At 33.3% G+C, this 27,543-nt stretch overlaps 1 protein-coding gene across 5 annotated transcripts; it reads left to right on the plus strand.

Annotated features, from left to right (window-relative positions):
• Positions 1-494: 494 nt before the first annotated feature.
• LOC129243570 (myeloid leukemia factor) lies at positions 495-27,141 on the plus strand. Of its 5 annotated transcripts, XR_008582328.1 has the most exons (7): positions 495-745; positions 8,895-9,106; positions 9,206-9,689; positions 14,508-14,819; positions 17,659-18,799; positions 18,866-18,992; positions 24,433-24,549. XR_008582328.1 is itself a non-coding variant. In XM_054880684.1 (5 exons), exons 1-5 carry the CDS (start codon positions 693-695, stop codon positions 24,698-24,700), a joined length of 1,329 nt encoding a protein of 442 aa, XP_054736659.1. In that variant the 5' UTR covers positions 496-692; the 3' UTR covers positions 24,701-27,141. The 5 variants fall into 5 exon arrangements, 3 of the variants coding, with proteins under 3 accessions (XP_054736659.1, XP_054736661.1, XP_054736660.1); XR_008582327.1 differs by having other exon boundaries at positions 17,659-18,992; XM_054880684.1 differs by lacking the exons at positions 17,659-18,799; positions 18,866-18,992 and having other exon boundaries at positions 496-745; positions 24,433-27,141.
• The last annotated feature ends 402 nt before the right edge of the window (positions 27,142-27,543 follow it).

Below are 27,543 nucleotides of genomic sequence, written 5' to 3' on the forward strand. Positions count from 1 at the left end.
CTATATTAAAAGAAATAATGAATAAATCCTATTATGAGACGCAAATCCCACGTGCCTTATTTTGTGTGAAAATCCCATATTATGAGCTTTAGCCCAAAAGTTGGCAGCACTAATTGAATTACGTATTGAAATTTGAAAATACAAAGCTATCTCTTTCGCACTAATGACGGACGAACCTATACACGAACCTCAACACTCTCAGGGTTGCTGTTGTTAATTGTAATAGACCCATTTTTTGTTTTGGATTTTAGAAGGTGACTTACAAACATATTTTGTAAATTTTACATTTAGACTGGCGGCATAACAGTTGTTGAATAAAAAATAATTTAAAAAACACATACACAAAAACAACATATGAGAGTAATTTTTTGTATTTATTTATATATTCAACAAGCATCTGAATATGGTAAGAAAATTGTAGTATGAAGCGACGTGCCATGCAACACTGCAAGGCACACACATACAAACACACATTTGATGCTCGTTTTCAATACAAAGCGAAAGAAATTTGTAGAATTTTGAACGAAGCATTGAAAGGTTAAGACGAATACGAAGACGCGTTTTACATTTTACATCCAAGTGCTTACGCTCGTTTTTTAATTAATTTTCAACACATTTAATTGCTCATAAATAGCAAAATAATTGAGAAAAGTTGTTGAAGAAAACATTTGAAAAAAGAAAATCACTACAAAATGTCGCTATTCGGCTCATTGATGGGAGATTTCGATGATGACCTTTTTATGGGGTAAGTTTGTGGTTGTGTTGCTGTGTCTACTTGGCGCTTGGTGCTTGATGCTCGGTATTGGGTGCTCCGTTGCCGATATCGTTGAAAAAATTCGTGTTCACCACCATAACATGTGTACCAGTATATGTGTATGTTAATGTTATGTCTTAAAAAGATGTTACGCGGTGAGGGGAGTGAGAAAAATTAAGAAAATAAAATCCAGGTGTATGTTGTAGGAAATGAAAATTTCGATTTTGTTTGCCACTACAGCTGTCATCAGAAAAATAGAAAATTTAAGTGAAGAAAAATAGCTGAAAATGTTGATTGCGCACGATTGATGTGTGTATCATAAATTTCTTCAAGGTGGCTGATTGATGGAGAAAAATAGCCTTTTGATATTTCCAGAATAATTAACATCAGAACTCTTCAAATGTATTATATGCCTGATTGTCCAGCTTATTGTTTGGTATAGATTAAATAGACGCTCTTGCCCTAAGGAAATGTGAGATGTTTGATAGCTACTGCTTGCGGTGGCCAATTTCTCCATCACTTAATTACGGTTATGTACAAAATATTTATGTGTGTATAAATGTATCAATATATTTGTACGTCAACGACGACGTCAGCTATAGCGCCGCCGCAACGACAACCGCGCGTCATAGAAATCGATAATTTTTATATTCCTGCCGCTGTGGATGAAATTGCCTTGCATTTCCTCATAAGCCCACTATTCCCACCCTCTCTGGAACTTTCGATTTTTCCAAACATACTTTTTAAACTTTACTGGCACTTGTTTTAATTAATTGGTCACTGCTAATTTTTTTTTTTTTTTTGACTGTCTGCAAGTGTAGATATTACTGTTTCTAACTGTTGTTTATGATGTAAAGCATATTTATTTATTCATAGTGTCCTAATTGATTTAGCGTACATGTTGAGCTATTAGGGTTAATGCCTCAATTTGCTAGAAGACGGGGAAATTTGCACTTAATTGTTGATCGCCTATAATATCGTGTAATATTGGCTTAATACATAAATAATGGCTTTAGCAACCTTTATTACACTCAGTTTGTATGAAATCCATTGTATTCGCAAGTAATTTTCGTGATTCTCAGTATAAAGTATAGTATAAATGTGCACGGTTAATGCTCTCTACATATTTTAGTTCAAGATTTATTGGCTAAAGCGTTTACTTAACACGAAATTAAAATTTTCCAGAATTGAAAATTAACTTATTTCGTTTGCGCTTAAAAATCTTTTTCTGAACAAAAGCTGGTAAAAAATGTTTGAGCCTAAGAAGTGAATTATGTCATTATAGGCAATATAATATACCTAACACATATTTTCCTTTCTTTGGACTATGAAAGCTATATATTTCTGGCCACATCACTTTTTCATTAGCTATCCTCGTTATGCCATCTTATGTTAGGCCTTAGATCTGTACTGATCCGATTGGGCCGAATCAGAGAGAAAGTCATTAAGAATTAATTGAAGGAGTGCAGTTAGTTTCATCCATATACGTTCATAAACAAAATATTTGATGACTATGTCTGGGTCAGTTCGGGATATGAACGAGTTTAATCTACAGAACTTCAACATTTTGATAGTTTGGCGTTGCTTGCTTTATAGGCCTATCACAGTGGGCCCCAAGGCGAATCTATTTAAAATGATAGCAGTTGTACAAAAACAAAAAGTTACATGCAAGGCGAATCTATTAAAGGTGGTGTTGGTAAATCAGCTGATTTGTTTTTTTTTTTTTTGTGTTTTGTTTCTTTCGCTGTGTTGATGTGGTTGTCAGCACAGAATAATTAATTTTTTGTTTTCTACTTTTCCAACACTTTACCGTGACAATCAAACGTACAAAACATTGTTGTACTTGTGCCGCCTCCTTTAATAAATGCGTCTTGGCTGCATGTATTTCGTTTTTGCTCTTTGGGCTCAATTATCATAATGATTATTTCCAAGGCGAATTAGTTGAATAAAGATAACCAATAATAAAGAAACGTAAACCATGACTTTCGAGTGTCTCTTTTTTTTTTTTAACATTCCCATGGCAGCCGGTTCTACGTTACCGGGATGACTCGGGTTTTTATTCCCGACCAAGGGCTGCCGCCCCAGTATACTAGCCCTGTCTGGTGTACCGTATTTTACCCCCAGTGTCTCTTTTAATTTCTTCGAAGTAAATTAATATTATTAGTAAAACATTTCTGGATTTCCTGAGCGATGAACAAAAAGCTTGGAGCTTGTAATTTGCAACAGTGGAGGATATGGAACAGCGTTCAGCAAAAACTCCCTCCTTAGCGACCTATAATATCTGAAGGCTCATATTGATCCGCACATATTTTCTCTTTTAGCTTTGATTTCAATACAACAAGTTCTGCTCCACACCAAACGCGTTTCTACCAATTTCGGTTCGTGGAAAAAAGTACCCATTCTAACTTTCATTACTTTCACTCACAAAACACATTTGACCAGTTTTTTTTTTTTTCACTTATATAAAATCTTCGTCCAAATAACATTTCCATTTCTTTTCGCTTTTTGAGGTGTTCGGATTTAATTCAAATGACCGGAATCAAGGCGAATCTATTTAAGCTGGTATCGATAAATCAGCTGATTTGTATTTTTCTTTCGCAGTGGCTGTCAGTACAGAAAAAATTCAAAGCGAATTCATTCTTTGTTTTCTACTTTGCTAATACTTTGTCGTGACAATCCAACGTACAAAACATTGTTGTTGGTCTAGCGCCACCGTTGCGGCAACGAATTCGCTGAGAGCAAGATTATATGTATTTGAGTCGAAGGCGCCACATACGTGCGGTACATGGAGTGATAGGACTGTCACAAGGGGTCCTTTGTGTCCGTTGCGGCGACGTATTTAACTGACGTGACGTGTAAAACGTTCCGTGGTGCCACAACGTAGGTATTGCCGCAAAGCAGCAGATGTTCTTTTCGTGAAAGCAAATACCATATTTCGTGTTGTATAAACATGTTTTTATTGATTGTGAAATCTTATATATAAAATAAAGTCAACTTTTTGTGTGTGTTCGCTAACCGGCCGTGTCTTTGCACCGAATTGAACCAAACTTACACACATTGTTAAGTAGGTATTGAAGATGGTTTACGTATAGTTTGGATGCCTATTGGTGGATAGGGCTCGAGATATAGGTCAAAACGTGGACCCGGGTAACCCTCGGATGTGTGTGTACAATATGGGTATCAAATGGAAGCTGTTGGTGAATGCTTTAGTTCAGAGTATTTTTCATGCCGTTCCGTGACTAGGGTCTCGAGATAGAGACCAAAACATGGACCCTAGAATGTGTTTGCACAATATGGATAGAAAATTGAAGCTATTGGTGAATGCTTTAGTACAGAGTATTTTTCACGCCGCTCCGTGACTGGGGTGTCCAGATATAGGTCAAAACATGGACCCGGGTAACCTTTGGTTGTGTATGTACAATATGGGCATCAAATGAAAGCTGTTGATAAGTGCTTTAATACGAGGTAATTTTCATACCCATTGATTACTAGGGTCTGGAAATATATGCCAAAACGTGGACCCGCCGTGTCTTTGCACCGAATTAAACCAAACTTACACACATTGTTAAGTAGGTATTGAAGATGGTTTACGTATAGTTTGGATACCTATTGGTAGATAGGGTCTCGAGATATAGGTCAAAACGTGGACCCGGGTAACCTTCGGCTGTGTATGTACAATATGGGTATTAAATTAAAGCTGTTGATAAGTGCTTTAATACGGAGTAATTTTCATACTTATTGATGACTAGGGTCTGGAAATATATGCCAAAACGTGGACCCGCCGTGTCTTTGCACCGAATTAAACCAAACTTACACACATTGTTAAGTAGGTATTGAAGATGGTTTCCGTATAGTTTGGATACCTATTGGTGGATAGGGTCTCGAGATATAGGTCAAAACGTGGACCCGGGTAACCTTCGGCTGTGTATGTACAATATGGGTATTAAATTAAAGCTGTTGATAAGTGCTTTAATACGGGGTAATTTTCATACTTATTGATGACTAGGGTCTCGAAATATATGCCAAAACGTGGACCCGCCGTGTCTTTGCCCAGCGAAGCGGGCCGGGTTTGCTAGTATATTATAAAATTAATGCTTATTGAAGCGAAAGAGGGTTTTAATAGAATTTATGGTAGTCGTAGACGGTGGGTGCGACCGTAACTTCGAGATCTGGGCGGACATTCATTTTGCGGGACAACTTGGTTAAGCCTTGCGTTTTCTCTACCTTTAAGCTTTTATCGAAGAAATAAGGGGGAATTTTATTGACTTAATCTATCTATATCTTCTGTAGGGGAAGTGGGGGATACTTGATCACGAGGGATACTTGATCAAATTACAGTTTTCACTAACCTATATTATTTAAATATATTTAATTTGATATAATGAAAAACACCATCGATAAAAAATTGCGCGATACAAAATTGTTCTTCTTTAAACAGTTGTCAATTTCGCCGGACTTGATGTACGGCAGAAGTAGAAAGTTCCCAAATTCTGTGCATTCGAATCAAATACATATAATCTTTTTGTGCTATCGGGCAAATTCGTTGCTGGAACGGACGCAACTGACCCATTGTGACAGGTGTATTAGATATGTCAATGAGTGTCTTCAAATGAGTGCCTTGGGCAAAGAATTTATTTTTTCCAAACAATTCTTGTTGGTGTGCCTCTAAACTAGCCAACAACCCTGCTTTGAACATTTCATCTTTACCTCAGGCTGAAATTATAAAGCTAAATTTTGTTTAAGCTGTGAAAAATTTTGGTATGAAACTCTTCTTTAAATTAACATACATACATATCTTTACCTTTTACCGTTATTAGTATTTTAATTTGTATTTGGGCACTTCCAAAGTTAGAGGAAAATTAAAAAAGATCAAATTTTGATATACATACCTACACACAATTTAATGAATTCCTATATGACACTATCTACTGAAAGTTTGTTTTCTTAAAAACCGTATCTTTTTTATAGGTTTGGCTTTTCGATTTTTTATTTACTTGTTATGACAACAAATATGTTAGAAAAAAAATCGAGCTTGAGAATTGAAAATAATAATGTACAATAGAAATATTGTTGGATACAATTTTAGATTATTATCTGGTAGATAATTTCATGGCATTTATTTTTCCAATATGATATCCAGCAAATGTCAGCCGCACCTACGAGTTATATAGCACATTCGAACTGTTGGACTTTTGTCTACTACTTCCAATGAATCTGAATAAAAAATTTAAATTAAAGCCCAATCATCAAAAATGTGATGCAAACGGTGGTCATTTGGCTTCATTTATTTTCAATTCTTGCATAGGTACGTAACACAAGACCCTACGTAAAAATTCTTTGCATATCGTCGTAGGACTAAGGGCAGCAAATTGAGAACGACGACGAATAGACATCTCGGTATCTTTTTCAGCACTTCGCTCTATGAACTTCGCGAACAGATTTATTTTTTCCAAGGAAATTTCCACAATTTGGAAGCGTTATTCTGGCCTTTAACGATTCATGATGACTTGTAAAATCATAATGAACAGAAATGTCAACACAGTTCGTCATTCTCAGCTGTTAAGGGGGTGGTAGGGTTTAGCGCTAAAAAAAAAAAACACTTTTTTTTTTGAATTTTTTACAGAAATATGGCTTAAGATACTTTAATAAAATCAGTTGCATGTTATTGTACATCTTTTCAATAAGTTTTTAAAAAATATTAATAATAAAATATTGACAAATAAGCCCATGACAGAGTTTTTTTGGAAATATGTTTTTCGAGAGGTGCTCTGCGGTGCTAATCGGCATTCGTCGTAGAATCATCTGAAACTAAAAAAGTCGAATTTTTCAGTTAAAGTATGACGTAATGCTCCCCCCTACATTAATAAATTTTTTTTTTTCATTTTTGTAGTTTTGGTGGCAAAAAAACGTAAAACGAGCATTTTTGGCGAAAAATTTCGCCATATTTGTAAGTGAAAAACAACCTTAAAAAAAAAATAAAAAAAAACAGTGGGGGGGGGGGAGGTATTTTTGATTTAGAAAATGTTTGCCAAATTTGAAAAGAATCGGTTGAATAGTTTCGGAGTTGTGATTGGCACCGACTTTTAAGAAGTCGTTTCGGGAAAAACGCGTTTGAAAAAATGACTGAAAAATTATCGATGCTCCGCATTCGAGGTAGAGTGCCTACAAAGGCTATAACTTTGAGAGTTCTGCTCCGATCCACTTAAAATTTTGACACAACATTCTTGAAATGATTTACTATAAGATGAGTGAAGAAAAAAAATTTCGATTTTGTGAGTAGTTATCGATTTTCCTACTGAGGAAGGTACAATGAGTGAGGAGAGTAAAAAAATAGTAACACATTTTTCTGTTTTCATGTGGAAAAAATATAATGCAACAATAAATCAGGCATTTATGTGTTTCAAAAATTCAACAATGAAATAGGCATTAATGTGTTTCAAAAATTCAACAATGAAATAGTCATTAATGTGTTTCAAAAATTGTAACTTAATTTCATATTCTAGTTCTAGTACCATCATAATTTTTATTTTATTTATTTCGATTTTCCGATATCGATGTTCCGTTCCCACGACAGGTAGCCGGAACTACCCGGATTCAATGATGATAGATACCAGGTTTGCTTGTTGTTGTTTTAATAGTAACAGAAGCGCCGTCAGTGTAGGGTACATCATCGATCGTCTTCGTCTGGCTCACCTAAAGATAGGCCCAGGAAACATGCTGTTTCGACGGGTTGGGTCCAGAAGGAGAGGGGTGTTAGATGAGTAGGTTTTATACCATACTGGTATAACAGTATATGTACCAGGTTTGTTCGTTAGGTATGGTGAAAAAAAATGTTTGAGGGAAACTTTGATTCTACGTCATTCGTTTTATGTTTCGCAAAACTTAACTTTGGCGTAGTTAAATACAGAATGAATGACGTCGGCATATCTGTCAAATTCGTTCAGAGCCGAATAACGGTATGCTAGGTAGTACAAATCAAAAAAATCTTTTCACCATGGACCTGAATTTATATTCCGCCAAGGACTGTGTCACTTCAGTAGCACTCCTTGTATAGGAGTGGGGAATGTTTATGCTGCTACAAAAACAACAACATATCGATTGTTCTCATACAGCTACAAAAAACACCCGATACATAACAAAAAATGCCGGGTATTTGATGGCGATGACATATTAAACAGCTTGAAACTGGAATCCTTACATTTTTTTACATATTTCGGTTGCTGCAGCAATAGAAATAGATTTTATATGCTAAACAATTATAAAATTTATTATTTTCAACCCTATGCAATATGTTTGTATTAATGTGTGAAAACTTTGGTCTTGTAAAATCGTTTGCAAGGAGCAGCATTGATTTTTTTCAAACTTAGCGGAAGTTTTTAGACATCATCACCAACAAAAACGGAGAGAAAACAAATAAAAGCAGTTGAACAGCACAAAGGTTCAGTGACATCATCGCGATTTGCAAGCCTATTCGCATTTCTTATATAATGTTTTTTTTTTTATTGTTTTAATATTAGGGTGTGCGCGAAATTTGACGAAATGGAATGGTTAAAATAGATTTTCACCGAATAAAATTTAGAATGCGTACTATATAAAAATAAAAATGATTGAAATTTAAGAAAACATTATGAAAAAAATTATATGAAATTAAACTTTGAATGCTTGCCATTTACTGCAAACGCAAATTTTCACCTTAACATGCATTTCTTATTCTAAAACCAATTTTGATGAATCTATTAAAGGTGGTGTTGGTAAATCAGCTGATCTGTTTTTTTTTCTTTGGCTGCGTCCATTTAGCTGTCAGCACAGAATAAAGCAAAGCGAATTAGTGCCACCACCTTCAATAAATGCGCCTTGATTGTGATCTTTGGAAAAATTTACCATCAACTCAGTTAGCTGGGTACTTCAAAAATCAGAAAAGTCATGTTTTTGCCAGAATTAATTTTGTTTTTGGGCGTTTTGTTATCTACATATAATTTTTGGAAGTAAAAAATTTTGTTCGTGATAATGCCTGCAGGCGCACGTCGACGGTCACAACCGTATGCGGCATTTAAGCTTTGAATTAGTTTTATTCCTTATATACCCACCTAGGATACCTTGTTTTGCTCAATCATATACTAATAAAATTTTCACATTTCAGCAATCATATGAATGCAATGAATATGCAAATGCGTTCGATGAATCGTCTAATGAATTCACTCATGCCCGATCCATTCAATATGCTGACACCGTTCGATTCAGGCTTCCAACAGAATGCGCTCATGGAACGCGGCAATCCACATGTCGGTAATCCAATGGGTGGTTTTATGGGTTTTCCCCCAATGGCAAATATAAATCGACTACTCAACTCAGGTAAGTTGCCGCCGCCGAACAACACTCTCGCGTTCTTTGAATTTGAATTTTTTTTCGTTAATAGCAATTAAATTAAAAATATAAATATTTCATTTGTAGATATCGGCCAACCACATGGCTCCTCTTATTGCTCTAGCTCAGTTATCACTATGTCCTCTGGCCCAGATGGACGTCCACAAATCTATCAGGCCACAAGCAGCACAAAAACTGGGCCAGGCGGTATACGTGAGACGCGTAAAACAGTGGAAGACTCAAGGCAAGGCATGAAGAAAATGGCTATTGGACATCACATTGGCGAACGTTCGCATATTATTGAGAAAGAACAAGACTTGCGTTCCGGTCAATTGGAGGAACGTCAAGAGTTTATAAATTTGGAGGAAGATGAAGCAGAGGATTTCGATCGTGAATTCACCAATCGCGCGCGCATGGGCGGTGTACGTGGTGCGCGTCCACAAGAGATGATCACAATTGAATCGGCTGACGATGATGATGCACGTCCGCGTCATTATAGCAGACATCATGGCAGTGGTGGACAACATCGCAGACATTTGCCAGCATTGCCCGCACCACCACAACAGAATAGGTAAGTTTGCGTAAGCTGCTTTCTTTATGTTGGAGTTTATTTTAGATTTACTTTACATTTTGATTTTTAATTGGTGTGTGTGTATGACGTGTATATACTCTGAGACAGTCTAATTATCAACATTCGGGTAAATTGCTTGCGGGTATGAGCTTACACAACTAATTAAGCAAAATTTGGTGAAATATAATTTTTTCAGTTTTTATTTGGTTTTAAGTTAGAAATGTGATATGATTTTATATCTTACTTGTATATGTATGCGGAGAAAGTAGATATCTAATTATTTATGCAATATGAAATGATGTTATTGAAAAAAAACAAAAAAACAAAAACCGTTCTAAACAGGTTAGGATTATAAATTATAAATGTGATTGGTTTACCAATGCTTTAAAAACCGTTAGGCATATTTGTTATGCTGTCTCAAATTATGGAATTATGACAAATTTTAATAGCAAGTTTAACCCTAACCCCCCGTTGGGCACCCGAAACTGGCCAGACTTTTCCGACTTTGGACGTGAATTTAACATATTTCTATTATAGCTAAACACTTGAGTTTCCAAGTAACTTCCTAAAATTTAATTCTCTCTCGCTTTATGGCTATAACTTTTTAAAAAAGATACTCGAACAGCACAAACAAAGCCACCAGATTCGGGTGCCCAGCTGAAGGTTTTAAAAACGGTGTCCATCGAAGCAAAGTTAGCTCGTCGTACTGTTTTATTAAAATTACTTTAACATGCGCGTAAATATATAGAAAACAAAATCTTCCTTGTAATTCCCGTCCTTCCCTAATGCAATGTGTAATATATTCTTTCTTTCTGCATCTGAATCGGCCATAATTATATACCGAAATTTCCCTTTTCCACTTTTTTGCGTTTTATCGTCTTGTTTTTTTTTTTTTGTCCACTGTTGCATTTTCGAAATTATTTTTTATATTATTTTTGCGTTTATGTATAATAACTATTTACGCTTTTCGTACAAATAGTAAATCACTAAAAAAATTCACTGGTTTATTCAAAAAACAATTGTTACTTTATATCTACTTGCAGATATGATAAAAAATAAGAAACAAGTATATAGAAACAATGAAACAATTGATTGAGGATTGAATTTAACTTCGACTAGCATATAACTACTACTACTACTGCTACTACATACCACTAAAATGTATATGTATATATCTATATATCACTTATACAACTTATACTACTGCTATCATTCCCAAACCTCGAAACAGAATAACGAAAAAACAGAATAAAAAAAAAACAAACGAACTCGTAATTAACTGCAAGCAATAATCACAAAATTTATCAAAACCAAAAATGAAATATTGAAAATATGCATATTAAGCGTAACTAAACATACAATAGTGGCCAGCATACCTTAACTACATACAGAATATTAACAAAGAAAAGGAAGAAATATTATTAATAAAAGCAGTTGCAACTTGAAAAAATGAAAGCCTACGAGTTTTTTTCAATTTCACAACACCTTCCCACTCCACTTCACATACATAACGTACTTATTAATACTAACAGCAAAAAAGTACTAAATTAAATGCGTCCCGTAAAGCAATTTTTCGACACCCACAAATTCGTCCTAAAAGCAAAAATGAGGTAGGCCATTTTGTAAATTAAATAGCATTAATTTTTTTTTAGAAATTTTTTACTTATACTTATTTGTCTCGTTTATTCTGTTGGTAGTTGGAATTTTTATTTCCTATTTGATTTGTATTTCTTAGCATTTGTTAACTTTTTGAAGCATCACCTCTCAACTTAATTTCTTTCTGTACTATTTCTTGTGTGTTTGGAGTAAATGTTTTCTTTATGTATAGAGAATGCTCATTGTTTTCGCCTTACTTGCTCAGTCCACTGTCAATTGAAGAAAGATTAAACCAGCTTCTAGCAGACAAAACGTCATCCTTAAAATATTTACTGACAGGTTTTCTAGGCATAGATATTTGCACATAAATTTACATGCACATAAGAAATGTATAGAATTTGATTCTATAGGAATTATTCTTAAGGTCTCTTCTTTTTGCCAAGCGTTAGCGAGTGGCGAATAGATGAAGCAACTGGTATGAATAAGTAGCTTGGCAGCGCTGGAATAGAGCTGCCTTAAATTAAATTTTTTTGTAAGATAATGAGTTAAACCAGTTGAATGAGGTATAGCCACACTCCCTAGCGGCGAAACTTGCTCAATAACTTTGTTGTTGCTTTCACACGCAAATGTTTCGTCAAGTTAGTCGAGCAGAGAGATAGCGAGCGGGGAAATGACGAATAGAAAAGCCCTATAATAGTACTCCCTAGCGGCGAAACTTGCTCGATAACTTTGTTGTTGCTTTTACACGCAAATGTTTCGTCAAGTTAGTCAAGCAGAGAGATAGCGAGCGTGGAAGTGGCGAATAGAAGAGGCCATCGATAACTTTGTTGTTGCTTTCACACACAAATGTTTCGTCAAGTTAGTCAAGCAGAGAAGTGGAAATGGAAGCGGCCTTTATATTTCATTTACAAAATATATTTGCAATTTTATTACCCCGAAAGTGTACATTCGATATTTTTTGATTGTGTCTTTTTTTTTATTAGTACGAAAAAGTAAATGCCGTTTTTAATGCAGTGTTTAAGGGGGGACCCTCATTTAGACGGTCGAAAAATGCATCATTTTTGGGAATTTTTTTCTCAGGTAAAATAACTTCAAACGTTTTGTAATTCATAAAGTACTTTAATAAATGTCTTGACTGTCTACAAAAATTTTCGGAGAAGAAAAAAAACATTTTAAGTATGGAAATATACACCTCGTCCATGGCACCTCATTCTATCTGTGTACATTCTAGCGCTCTGAATTTTTTTCTGAAATAAAAAAACCAAATTTTTTTTAAAACTTTAGGATAATACCTTCGATGTGACATTTTGATTTAAAAAAAAAATGTCGAAATTGATATTTTTTACCCAGTTTTATGTTAAAAGTGATTTTTCATGCATAAAAATTGACTTTAAAATTACAAAAAAATATGAAAATCTTTTTTTTTAAAAAAACACTTAATGTCACATTGAAAACAATTTAATTATCTTTAAAATGAGCTATTGTAAAGCCTGATTGGTTCAATACAGCGTTCTCAATTGTGTACACAAAATCGAAAAATGATGTTTCGAGAAAAACGCGTTTAAAGTTTTGGATACAGGCGATCGGCCACCCGTCGCGTCCTGTTAAAAATTTTGTCACTCCTTCAAAAATACAGATATCGACTTGAAATTTTGAAAGTATATTCTTAAATAGTTGTAGAATAGATTAAAATTATTTCCAAAAAATCGATTTTTTTGACCCGATAAATGAGGGTCCCCCCTTAAGGGGGCAGATACCTACAAACGGCTATATTTTCCCTGATTTTCATTAAAATTATTTATAATGAAGAAGTCAATATATTTTTTTCAAAATTGGTGTACAGTTTATACATTAAAATAATATTAAATTTTTTTTATTTTAATCATTTAAAATGGCGGATGTACACTCAATTCCTCCAGGAATGTCGCAGCGGGGCTTCTGAATCGGCGGGCATTGTAGCATCGGCGTCAGTGACCTGAATACAAAAAACTCAAACTTTTTTTGTTTATTAATGTCATAATTTCTATATGAATTAACAATAAATGGGGGGAAAAAAATCGCGGAATGCTTTAAAAAAAAGAAAATGAAGTTTGGGGCGAATTTTCCTACTATATTTTCGAAAACTTGAAATACATAGAAAGTAGTATCATAAAAAAGATGTGTGCAAAATGTCTGGGAAATCGGTCAATAACTTTTCGAGTTATCGTGTACGCAAATTCGAAAAATATAGTTTTGAGAAAAACGCGTCTAAAGTTTGAAGACGTAACTATACCTCTCCCAGCGCTCGAATGTAAAGAATAGAGTCGTTACGGTTGACGATCTATAATATAAAAAATACTTAAATTTATGTTCTAAAAATTTTTTGATATATTCTTAAAGGATTATATGAACATTTTAAGAAAAAAAAAATTTTTTTTCGAAATTTTACAGGTATCTGTCCCCTTAAGCTCTAGCGTTCGGTCTGTATTCCAGTATAGCTAGAAAAACAAATTTTCGCGCCTAAAAGATACAATGTGAAGCTAAGGATCTATTTTCATGGCAATGGCATATTGATCACGCGCTTATAATATTGCATATTTTTAGGCGCCAACTATTTACAAAATTTTGCGATGTAGATTTTGAAAAAAATAAAAACGAGTAGAAAGATACTTATTTTATGCAGCACATTTTCGAAAAGTTCCTCAGTACTTTTCAAAATGTGGAAATTTGTGAAAGTAGCGCGTTTTAAAGCAAAAAGCAACGAAAACAAAATAAAACTATAACTTGCAAGTGTTTAAAAGTTATAATTAAAGAAATATGGTATGTTATACCTTCAAAATACCATTTCTCCAACATCGATTACCCAAAGTAGGCAACTTTCGCTTTGATCCATTTGCAACTGATTTTAATGTGCTTAAATAGCGTTGACTACATCAAAGTAGAGCACATTTAATACGTACATATAATTAAACAAAATTTTTACTAAAATAACATTTTTACTAAATTACAAACAAGATGTAGCTGATAGCATCATCGACATCGTTCCTTATATTCGCGCTCATTCTATTCGTTTTCAGAAAAAGAATTCTAAGCATTGAAAAAAATCTTCATTAAAAACTTAGAAACAAATAAAAAAAAAGAATAACACCACCACCACCACCAACCATAAATAAAATATGTTCGTAAAAAAATTGTTTTTTCACTTCAATTTTCTTCGCCTTTCACACTTCGTTCCAAACACAGCTCTTCTCCGTTGTCCAATTCGTCGTCGTCTGTTGATTTGTCGAACTCCAAGTCTAACTCTAATAAAAAGACCACTACAACGAGTCACAGCATAACCACCGAAGGAAATGCTACCACTGCAACGAGCAAGAGGAACACCAACAGCAATAACAACAGCTGCTTTACTTCGAATGCAACCCGTCGTTCCCCAGCCGCCGCCGGTTATCAACATCGTGGCATTACAGCTCGTCGTCCATTGCGTACGCCACCATCGTCGCCACTCGCCACCACGCCGACCAATCACAGCCACAGCAGCGCATCGGTAACGACAAGGTTTGTGTCACAATATTTAAGAACAAACAGAGAACATCAGTCAAAAGAAACAAAAATATAAAAAGATATAGCGAAAAAAACCGCAAATTAATTTGCGAAAATTGGAACAAAGCAACATTTCCATCCCTCGCATTCGATTGAATATGAAATTGCAAAAGTGTCCAAAGCCACTGTTAAGCACTAAAGACTCTACACTACGCGTTTGTTTATTAATTTCGTAATTTCTTGAAATGCAGAATTTCTACGTCGCAAGTTTTTTCATTTAATTATTGTTGCTACGATTTCCTGCGTCCTTTCAGAGAATCTGCGGCATTTCAGTTGCTACATTTCGATGTTCTGCGTTTATTATTATTTTTTTGTAATTTTAGTTGGTAACAACATTCTGTGACAGTTAGGAAACAATTATCTCTCATTTACAGTATTATTTTTTCAGTCTTTTTTCATATTTTTGCTACGAATTTGAATTAAAATTTATATACTCCTATTTATATAATTTTTTCGTAGTTGTGCCAAATTTACTGTGTTTTAAATTTAACTGATTCTAAAAGTATTTAAAAATGCATTAAAAAAATCGCTAAAGTCGGGGTACGTAACCCTGTGTTCATAATAATAGCAGACCGGCATATTGCATTATGATTTTAATAATTATAATTTTTTTATTACTTAATACTTTGTATTTAATTTTTTGTATAACTTCTTATTTTCTATTTCTATTTTTTTATACTTATTACTTTTTATTTAATATTTTTAATTTTTTTTTTTACTCATTACTTTTTATTTATTATAATTTTTTGTTACGTATTATTTTTTATAATTTTGTTATTTTTTATAGTTTTATAGTTTTATTATTTTTTATAGTTTTATTATTTTTTATAATTTTATTATTATTACTATTATTTTTTTAAATAAAAAAAGTATTACTATTATTTAAAAAAAAAAAAAAATGTTTACTCATTTTGTTTTATTTAAGTGCTTTTATTGTTTTATCACTTATTGCTTATAATTTTTATTTATTTTTTTTATTAGTTATTATTTAAATGTTTGGGTTTTTTTATTACCTATTATTTTTTATTAGACTTTTTAAACTTTTTTATTACTTATTACTTATTATTTTTTATTTAATTTTTTTATTACATACTCTTTTTTATTAAGTTTTTTTTGCTACTCACTATATTTTATAATATTTTTATTATTTTTTATCAATTAAAAAAAAAATTTATTACTTATTTTTTATTTAAGTGTTTTTTATTGTTTTTTTTTTCACTTTTTCACGATTATTACTTTCACTTTTCACGATTATTACTTTTATTTAGTTTTTTATTACTAATTTTTTATTTAAATTTTTTATTTTTTATTAAATTTTTTAAATATTTTTATTAATTATTTTTATTTAGTTATTTTTTGTTACGTATTAATTTTTATTTAATTTTTTTATTACTTATTATTTTTTATAATTTTTTTTTAAATTTATTTTTTATTATATTATGTTTATTATTTATTATTTTTATTATTATATTTTATTATGTATTATTATTTTATATCATCTATTATTTTGATTATCATTTATTTTTTTAGCTAAGACCACAACGAAAAATTCAAAAACTTCTAAAATTTTTTATCTAACTTTTTGGTCTGAATTTTTCGAAAAATTTTGCGTATGCGGTTTTACATATAACGATTGCTTGTTGTTTTTTACTATGCACAAGACCGCCCAAAACGCGATTTTTAAGCCAAGTTTACAAATTTATTCAACTAATTAATTAATTTATTATTATTGAATAAATATATAAAATTGATAAAAATGCATATTCGTAATTTTTCTAAAATTTTGATTCAAAAGTTTGAAACTAAGTTGTACAGTTTTTGTTATAGTATGCGCTATGTTTTTATAAAAAAAAGAAATTAAATTTAAATGGGGGAAATTTTCTCAATATGCCACGCTGGTATTATAGTGAACATAATAATGGTCGTAAAAAATAAAATTGTATTTTCTGATTTTTTATGTTTTTTTTTTTTTGAATTTTGCACCAGCTGCTGTCGCAGCAACGGTATGTCCAGGGAATAAAAAAGCCTCCTTCGTTTGCCCTTAACACATTTTTTGTTATTTTTGAATATAATATTTAGAAGATATTTTATTATAAGATAATTTTAATAATTCTTAGTAACTTTTATTACTGAAATAACCGTCATTTTCGCCCTTCATAAGTTAAACTTCCTTTCTAAAATTTTTCCAAAAAAAAAATGCTAAAACTAATGCTTCTCTAAAACTAAATTTCAATTCCCATGAAAGCTTTTCAAACATTCATTAATCATTCTTATTGTTCGGCACGACTAATAACTTAAAAGCGCCATAAAAATATTAACAAAAAAATTCCGAACTATTTTTTTTTTTTTTTTTGTTTTTTCATTTTAAGACAATTCATTTAAGATATAAAAAGGCTTAAAAACGGCCAAAAATCGAAAATTTCCCAACTTTCAAAATGGCAAAGGCGCCATAAAAAGTTTGAAAAATTGTTTCCAATTTTAAATTTTGAAGTCCATATTTCTGCGATTTTTTTAAATTTAATTTATTCTTCATTTAATTCATCTTAAACCTGCATCAAAACATAATTTTTTAATACTAATAACAAATATTCCATTTAATTTTTGCATCGAATTTCAAAAAAATACTAATAGTCATTGGCAAAAACTCGCTCCCTTTTTCAACACTCAATAATCCAATCTATTCTCTCCTCTTCTCACGGCATCTTACCAACAACTTAACTACTTTTTTCTCGCTTCTTGAATCTTAATAAAGGCACAAAAAAGTTTAAACTTAAAATAACTTTTCACCCAACAGAGATTGGCGTTTGTACAATCCACGTTTTTATCGCACAAATAAAATATAAACAACCGCAACAACACAAAAACCAAAACCAAAACAACTGCAGTGATTCGCGAGCATCGATAAAATATCAGAGTAAGCAAATACAACGCAGTAATTGAAGAAACTTATGGAAATTATAAGTGAAGCAGACGGAAATAATAACAAAAACAATGCAGATGAGAAAAATGTAAATACTTAGATATTGAAAACAAAAACAAACAAAAAAAATGCGAATTATCGAACCGAACGAACAATAAAAAAACGAGTTTTTAACGAATAAATAAAAAGTAATAAACTAAATCAAAAACAAAAAAAAGGAAAAAGAATCAAGTAAGCCTAGGAGTCGAATGAAATATAGTAAATACATGGGCTGTATAAAACAATAGTGAACTGCTACAACAACAACAACAATATTTGCATGCTTTGAAATGCAGCGCGCGCCAATAAAACTGATTTGAAATCACACAGCGCAACCAACATAATAAGAAAGGCGGTAGTAAAAAAATCTTGAAATAACAGAATCAAGACGTTTCACTTGAATGCAACTTTGATTTATTTGTGCAGTGAGAGATGACAAAAACGGAAACAAACTAAGGGAGTGGAATGGATTGCTGCTGATCTCTCGACAGTCACATCTACGTTATTGGAACGACCTGGCTTTTATTCAGTCCAGGACTGCCGCTTCAACAGGATTCACTAGAAACGTATGGGGAATGTTTTATATTGTTACAACAACAAATCGACGGATTGATAGCACAATTCGGATTCACACACCGTTAAGAATTATTACTCTAGCGGCACTCAGTAAAGGTTCTTGTGGGGTGTTTAGCTGTTAAAAAAAAAATAAAAATATGGTGGCTCCTCGATAGTTGGATCTATTTCAACGGCTCGACTCGGTTGTATATTCCATCAACAACTGTTACTTCAGCAGCATTGCAGAAATATGGTTGGGAAGTGCTTTCAGCTTTTACGATAAAACACATTTTAGCTACCACTACTAAAGATCGATGCGTTCTCCGCGGCAGTCGGTCCAACGTTACCGGAACTACGGGGTCGTTGCATGGTGAATGTTTATGCTGGTACAACAACAACATCGATACGCTACAAACTAAATGTAACAAATAATAATAGTAAATATGTGTTAAAAATGTGGATTTTTTTGAAATTCTTTCGCCCCTAGTCAACGCATTCTTCTACTGCCGCCAAGCCTTCTTCACACTACTGAGATCTTGACTGTCTTTTGTCAGTACAACTCTATAAATATTTAACAGTCAACGTCCTTTTGCTTTCACCTTGCAGTTTTACGTGTAAGAACTCAGTTTTACTACAGCCGACCGCTTTATAAAATTTTGTTTGTTCAAAAAAGTCCCGTCACTGTACATAAATTTCAATGTGAATGCTGTGTATACGTTTGTCGTCGCATTTTACAAAGAGATCTAAAAAAAATTCCATATTAATTGTTGCTTTTTGTTGTCATCGTCCATCGATGATGTGTCTCATCAACAAGCCTTTGCTGTGCTTATTTTGCTGCTTAATACTGTAAATACTTGCTGCTGCAATAATGCGTTCAATAAACTCACAAAAAGTGTGTGAAAATGAATCGCTAGTGCACAGAGCGCTGGAATATATATTAATAAATGGTAATTTGTGTAGAAATCCACGTTCGCAACGCAGTTGCATTGCCATCACGGAAATCAGACAGATGGTTAGCTGATCTAAGCGTAACTACTACAATGGCTTTGAAATAATCCATGGCCCTTGGAGAAATTGTTGTGTTCATACCTTTAGTTAGACGTGCATTTTGGTTGTCTTCATATATTACCCGTAGCCCGTAGTCGCTAAAAAAAAATGTGCTACTGGTGGTGGGTGGTATTGGCTGCTCGGTGGTAGCATTTTTGCACGTCGTCGCTCTCATTTGTCTGATTAAAATTAGTAATTTGTATTTACGCAAGTGCTATATGGTCTACATACATACGTACACGCAAATATACGCCATATTTTGAATTCACAAAATTTCTACTGGTCCTGTTGGAGAAATTTGATTATCCTTTTACACTTGCAATGATTTTGCTGGCTTTATGGTCTTCACAAAGGTTTATAAAATGAACTTAAATTTAACTTTAATAAATACTACCATAAAACTTCTACGCATGCGCAATAAATTTTTTGATCGTGTGTTAGTCGTGGTGTAATATTTGATGGACTTAACCCATTGAAGATTCATTGCTAGGATGCGATAGGTGGCGCCGCGGTCAAATTTCTAATATTTTTTTGTATTGGGTATGGTTATAAGTTTCCGTCTTTTCGTAGCCAATTGTAGAGAATAAAGCGAAGTTGGAGGAATCTTGAAGCTTAAGCCCACTTTAAGCGTTCTTAATGAGCGACTTGATAGTCTGTATATACTTCACAATATAGACCGAAGTTAAAAAATGCTTCTAGGGGGTTAAAAGTTGCTAAAGTTGGGATAACGGGCCTATTGTTAAGAAAAATGATATAAACATCTATACAGATGGCTCAAAACTAGACAACAAAGTAGGTGGAGGGGTTTACTCCGATAAACTAGGAGTTAGCCAATCATTTCGCCTACCTGATCGTTGCAGTGTATTTCAGGCGGAAGTCACCGCCATAAAAGAGGAACTTACGGTAAAAAAAACCGAGAGTATTATCCACAAATGAAGTCTTCATATATTCGGACAGTCAAACGGCAATAAAAGCGCTAGAATCTAAAACACACTCGTCAAAAACAGTCTTAGAATGTTTTAAACTTCTAAATGACGTATCTTAGTGCTACAAAGTGCACCTTATTTGGGTGCCAAGCCACAGGTACAACGCTCGATCTACAACCGGATAAGACGCTGATACCCCTGCCTATAGTCACTTGTAAATTACTTATAGATAGGGAAACCATCAAAAACGTAAATACAACTTGGCAAAACCTCACAACATGCGAACTAAGCAGACAGACATGACCGAAATGGAACAGCAGTCGATCGAAAATCTGGTTAAGATTTAACAGAGAAGCTATAGAAAAAATGATAGGGGTATTAACTGGTCATTGTTTAATAGGTAGACACGCTAAAATGTTAGGACTCTCTTACTTCGATTTCTGTAGAAGCTGTCTTATTACAGAAGAAGAGGAAACAGTCAGACACATTTTATGTGAGTGTAAAAGCTTAGCTATGAGGAGGCTGCACACTCTTGATACGGCATTTTTAACCGATGTAGCGGTCATAGCGCATCTAAAACTAACGAAGTTCTGCTCGTTTATTAAAGCTACCGGATGGTTTGACAAAGGAACACGTAGGGTATGGATAAGCTGTAGTGGTATCACAATGGACCTGTGAAAGGTCTAACTGTGTCGTTACAACAACCATCCAACCTACTTACCTACCTAGGGAAACTTGAAAGAAAGGCGACTGCAAATTAATTTTATAGACTTATTTTTAAAATATCAAATTCTGGTTTTTACTTCCTTCTAGAGCATACAGCTTTCTAAATACTGTGTTAAAATTACAAGGAAGCCAGAGAAAAACCTACAGAGATCTATGACTTTAACCAAAGTAGTCAAGTTAGGGAAATTTGAAAGATTAATGAATTTAATAGACTTATCTCTAAAATATCGAATTCTTGTTTTTTACTTCCTTCTAAATACTGTGTCAAAGTTTCAAGGAAACCAGAGAAAAACCTACAGAGATCTATGACTTTAACCAAAGTAGTCAAGTTAGGGAAATTTGAAAGATTAATGAATTTAATAGACTTATCTCTAAAATATCGAATTCTTGTTTCTTACTTCCTTCTAAATACTGCGTCAAAGTTTCAAGGAAGCCAGAGAAAAACCTACGGAGATGTATGGCTTTAACCAAAGTAGTCGAGCTAGCGAATAGATTTACATACATTTGTTTTATTTTTGCTTATCTTTAATACATTTTTTTAAGGACTAATTTTCAGTTAAATTTTGCATATTCTCATACATCCCCTCACCCCCATCACATTTTTTTTGTATTACTAAAAGATTTGCATTGTTTATTGGTGCACTAGTCACTAAAGGAGAAAAAAAAAATATAATATAATAATGTATTCTAATCAGTTTACATCGTCGAATTGGAATCGCCTGAAACTCATGAATTTAACCATATGCCATTTGCTTGCCTGCCTGCTTGCTTGCCACCTCGAATTGATTGCACGCCCCTCATTTACAAATTTCCCTTCAATTTGCAAACCTATGGACTTTTTACAAAACAACTGAAATCGGCTTGGCGCTGTATTGAATCGCGTGCCTGGTTATAAGGAAATATTTGAACTGCTAACGCTTTACGGCTGGCCGTACTTACTCTTTACACAGTGCGGTACTTCTTCAACGAATCGCCATTTTCTATTTCATGCCAATTCTAATTGTTTGCTACATAAAATACCTAAACAAAAATCTTAGTTAAATGTTTGTGTTCTTTTACACATTTCTTACTTTATTTGAATTAATTGACCATTTCTATTTTTCATTGAATTCTAGAGAAAGAGAGAAAGTCGAAATTAAGGCACATTGAACAGTTAGAGCCAATTTCCACGAAGACTTTTCACCATGGGTTTTTTCACATTATTTTTTAACGAAATCTTCGAAAATCTTCGTGCATTTACACGGTGACTTTTTATTTGCGGAACTTTCCTTGCGTGTTTTTGACGTTTAAGCGAACAGTTTTCTTTGTTCATTCGTTCGTTTTGCGCGCGTCCAAAGTGCACTTGAACAAAAATACGAAAATGTGAATGCAATCAAAGGGAAATGCCAAAAAAAAGCACCTCTATTTAGTTGATAGTTGACCGTTCGTGCAGCCTACCCCATTGACTTCTCTACATTTTTTGCCATCAAACTCGACACGCATGACTTTCTACTCAGGGTGAAAACTCATCGTGTAAACTGGTGCTTAGTTGGCACTAGAACAAAAACAACAAGAGCAATGTATTTTGTTTTTGCTCTTGGGCCCCAGGATGCCAAAATCTATAAACGAAAACTGACAGTTTAGCGTAATTTAAATAAAATTTAACGATTTAATTTGCAAATAAATAGAAAAACTCAAATCAACTGCTCTACTACCAGTTCAATCATTGCCACGACAGTCGGTTGTACATTACCGGAATGACCCACATTTATATCCGACCAAGTACTTGTCACTCTAGCACCGTTCCCCGTTCATGTAAGGCAAATGTTTATGCCGCTACAGCAACAACAACAACTACCTGTTCAATGTGCCTTGCTCAAAATGAAAATTCGGCCTATTTGACGAAGAAGTGCATCATCGAGTAGGGTTGGTTACTATTACTTAGAATTCATGACAATGAAAATTGCATTAAAATATTGTTAAAAATATATATATTTTCCTAAGAACGTTGCGTATTTCTTCATCTTTAAAGCTGCAATTTTAGTGGTGCCATAGCCATAAAGCCATAGCCGTAACCATAAACATTGCAGCATTTGTCGATTAAGTCGCGCCGTAACCATAAACAGCTGATAATGAAGTAGAGTTCATAAGAACATTTGCATTTGGTCGTAAAAACGCGGAAATTTTACACTAAATCAGCTAATTTTTCGCCCTTCATTTCCAATATTTTAAATTTGTATCGCAAATATCAAAAGAAATGTGAAGTATTTAACTGCTGCTTACGGTTATGGGGGAAAATCACAATTCAGTAAGTACATACGGCCACGGTTAGAGTTATGGAGTTATGGTGCGGCACCTAAAATCGTTAATGGGTGCTTAGGGGTAGTCAGAGACCCAAAAAAATGGTGATTTTCAATAATTTTTTTTGCTAGTCAATTGCTTCATTTTACAAAAATAAAAACATGGCATTAATACATCATGCTTTGACCTGACTTCAAGTTATCGCTGTTTTTATGGAGCCCGTTTTTCCGTTTTCATCTCAAGTCCGTGGAGATTCATCTAAAATGAATCGGACAAGAGAAATTAGTTTTATTAATAGATAATATTGTGCCTGATCGAAGCTTGTTTTGTCAAAATTAACAATATGGCGGCCTCAGGAAATATTTTTCAGATTTTCGAGAAAAAAACCGACAATTAATTATTTAAAAAAAATCGAAACCTTTGAAGAAAAACTCCTTCGATCAGGTACGAGTTTTTCATGTTTTTCAAAAGCAGTATAAATTTTATTGAAACCTACCAGTGATCACCAGTTCAAAAAACATAGTTTTGAGAAAGACGCTTTTAAAGTTTTGCTGCTGCTGGCTACTTGCTCTAGAACGCTCCGGAGCGCCCTTTGTTAATTGCTGAATAACTCGAAAAGTATTTGTCGGATTCACTTAAGATTTTCACACAATATTTTTATGATATTAGAAAATGCAAACAAAAATCCAATTTTTTGAAAATTCTTACTACCCCTAACCCCTTAACAGTGCTGCCCATTTGTTTGATCAGAACAGCTGATTGCTACGGTTACGGTTGAGGCTACGGTACGGCGCCACTAATTGCAGTTTAAATAAAGTCTTTAAAATACATTTATTTACACAGTTATTTTGTTAAAAGTTCACAGATAATTCATATGTGTATGCCACCTGTTGTTTGCTTGCATCCTCCCCTATTTGTGTGTTAATTTTAATTTTGTTTCTTTTATTTTCTTCAATTTAATTTTTGTTATTAACTTTAAACATTTGTTTTTTTTTTTGTTTTTTAGCTTTTAAGCTTGAAATTCTTTGTCACTTGCCGTTGCTAATTTTTATAAATTTTATTCGAATTTTTACAGCGTACATCCCCATCCATATAATGCTTCGGCCGCGCGCCGCAATTATCGCTCTAAACATACCAAACAGCATCAGCAGCCACATCAGCCGCAAACCTTGACCATAACCGAAATAATCGATGACGACGATGAAGATGAGCCACAGCCAACAACAGCCACAGTAACAGTAGTTGAAGAAGATGATGATGCAGCAGAAGCTACAACCGTTATCAATCCAGCAGCCCAAGCAGCTAAAACACCGGCTAATAAATCTCACACATCGGCTCATTAAAATTATTAAAAAAAAAACATAAAACAGAATAATAATAAATAATAATAATAATAATAAATAATATAATATAATATATAAATAACTAATTCGCACATGAGAGAATGTGTTGTAATGCTAATGCCGACAGACGTATTGGATTTTAAGTAATAGCCCGACGACGACGAGCACATTCATCGATTATAATGAAATGTTCAAAAAATTGAGGTGGTTCACAGAAGCGTAGCGTGCGCTGTTTAATTATTTAGTTAAAAATAGTAGAGGAGAGCGTTGAAGAGGAGGGAAAAATAAGATATGGTGGCTTGGGGCACGTGGAAGTGTGCGCGCTGTATGAAAAGCAGCGCCATTCAAACATATTTCGTTTAGGATTTTAAGCAATGGATTCAAATAAAGCATGAGCAAACAAAACAACAACAAAAAGCCACCTTAGGATAACATTTAAAACTTTATCATTTATAGTATCATACTTTATTGAAAATTACCTGCACTTTGTTTGAAATGTATGCTGCGCGCAAGGAACATTCTATAGAAGTGAAGTTTGTGATTAATAAAATCAAAAATAGAAGAAAGCATAAACAAACAAACATAAATTAATTGTATGAGATTGGCTGGCTGATCAGGCTGTGCTATGCTGTACCGTAGTAGCTGCCGCTCAATTCAAGGCTTACATATATCAATTCAATACAAATTCAACAAATTTAATCAAATATTTTACTTGATTTCCCTACATACAAATATAAGAAATTCTAAACCTTACTTGTGTATTATGAAATATATTTGTGAATTACTTGCAATACAAAAACAAACAAAAAATCATACAAAAGTTATGGCTAAAATATGTATAATATGAGAGTATTAGTAAAGGTTTGTAAAAATAGCTGAGGCTACGGCAAAGAAAATTATATTGATTCAAACTGGCAGAGGATGCGTGTGCGAAGCTACTTTCGTTTTGTCAGCAATTTGGTCAGCAGGCAGTAGAAATTTTATGCCAACAGCGCCGCCGCGTACATGAATTATTTTAATGCTTGCGCCGCTTTGCTTGACCGGCGCCACAAACGCTCTTCAACTGCTACGATAAGGGAATTGTCAATTTTTGGTGTTTTTGAAAATGTGTGGATAATTAAAAAAAAAATGTAAATTTTTTTGGCAAATTATGAATTTTTCATAGCAATTGAAAAAATTGATGAAAAGCAAATTGATGATAAGCAAAAAGGGTGAAACAATAAAAATAAGCGATTGTAAGGCAGTAAATTGTGCGTCAAATTACAAATTCTAGCGTAAACAAACATAAAAAAGAATATACATAGTTTTATCAACTTGAATTATGTGCGAGATGATAGTAGCATATTTAAGGCAAGGCGGCGACTTTGAAGGAAAAAGAAAAAAATGAATCATTCTAAAAACACAGGCGCGCACAATCAAAGTCAGAATAGAATATGCTTTGAAGTTGCTGTGCGCTTGCAAGTTATTTGCCAGAGATATCCCAATAACTTTCCGTTGGACAAGGGTCTGGCCTTTTTTCGCCCTGTACGAGTATCTTTTTCAAAAGGTTATATCCATAAAGCGATAGAAAATTAAATTTCAGTAAGCTACCTGGCAACTCAAGTCGTCAGCTATAAAAGAAATATATTAAATTCACGTGCAAAGTTGAAAAAGTCGGGTCAGACCCAGGTGCCCAACGAAGGGTTAAAAAAAAAAATTTCAAAAAACTGCGACAAACTTTGAAGTGTATTTTATTTTCAACCTGACTGCGTGCCAACGTATTTACCTATAATAGTGCGAGTTAAAAATTTCCATTTTATTTGAAATTAAAAGTTTTGCAGTTCAATGAATTTTTTATTTTAATAATTTTTTCAATTTATTTTAAACTGTTAACAAAAAAAATATAAATTTTTGTATGATTTAGTGATTATTTATGACAAATTCAAATCAATCGAAATTCATGTGATCAGCGCTGCAACGGCTTCCTCTCGAGTTTCACATCAAATACTATAGTTAAGTTTCGGTTATTTTAAAAAGCAGCAAAGTTAAAATTATTTCAAGCACATTTCATTATTTCCTGAAAGAAATTTTCGTGATTAAAAACAAATTGGCAGGCGCTTGCGTCTTCTACCTTAGTTTAGTGTGCGAAAGTCGCTTCGAAATTTAGTTTTGTGATAACTGATCGATGACGAAGCGCAGCAAATGAAATATTATTCGAGAATATAATACCCGTTATTTTATTAGTTTCTTTTTTTTTTAGCGAATGCTCACATTCACCACGTGTGCTCGAATTTCGCAGTCATGTTTTTAATTTAAAATTTTATTTTTGGCTATATTCGTTTTTTAAACTCGTTAAGGTCCGCTACAGTAATGTTAGTATGATATAAAAGTAAACTTTTGCGATATAGAAAAGATACAAGTTCAAGTATAATAATAAAATATAAAAACTTACCATCAACGCATCTGTTGTGTGTTTTTTGTGCTTCATAGTGTAAAGGAAATGTAGCTGGTAAGTGAAATTATTTGCCGCAGAAAGCTTTGTTGTTGCATAAAATAGCTTAACGGTTTATATACAGTTAGATTAAAAACAATCGATTTTCTTATTTTATTTTTTTAATATACATACAGTGGCACAGTAAAGTCTGCATACCCCATTGAAAAGCGAGGTTTGGACATTTCTGTGAACATTGTAGCATTAGAATATATTCCAAACAAATCCAATCTAACAACAAACAATAAATTTTAACAAAAAAATTTTAATCCAAAAATATTTATTAACAAAAACAAACAAAATTCATTTTCCAAACACAGAAAAGTCTGCATACTTTGTAAAAAGAATGTGTTTCACTTAAAAGGAAATAAAA

This window comes from Anastrepha obliqua, chromosome 4, assembly GCF_027943255.1.
Source record: "Anastrepha obliqua isolate idAnaObli1 chromosome 4, idAnaObli1_1.0, whole genome shotgun sequence".
NCBI lineage: Eukaryota > Metazoa > Arthropoda > Insecta > Diptera > Tephritidae > Anastrepha > Anastrepha obliqua.

Coding starts and splice junctions, on each gene's coding strand:
- LOC129243570 (XM_054880684.1), top strand. CDS start 693: ATGTCGCTATTCGGCTCATTGATGGGAGATTTCGATGATGACCTTTTT. Junction 9,107..9,205: donor AAATCGACTACTCAACTCAG/GTAAGTTGCCGC, acceptor TTTCATTTGTAG/ATATCGGCCAACCACATGGC. Junction 14,820..24,432: donor AGCGCATCGGTAACGACAAG/GTTTGTGTCACA, acceptor GAATTTTTACAG/CGTACATCCCCATCCATATA.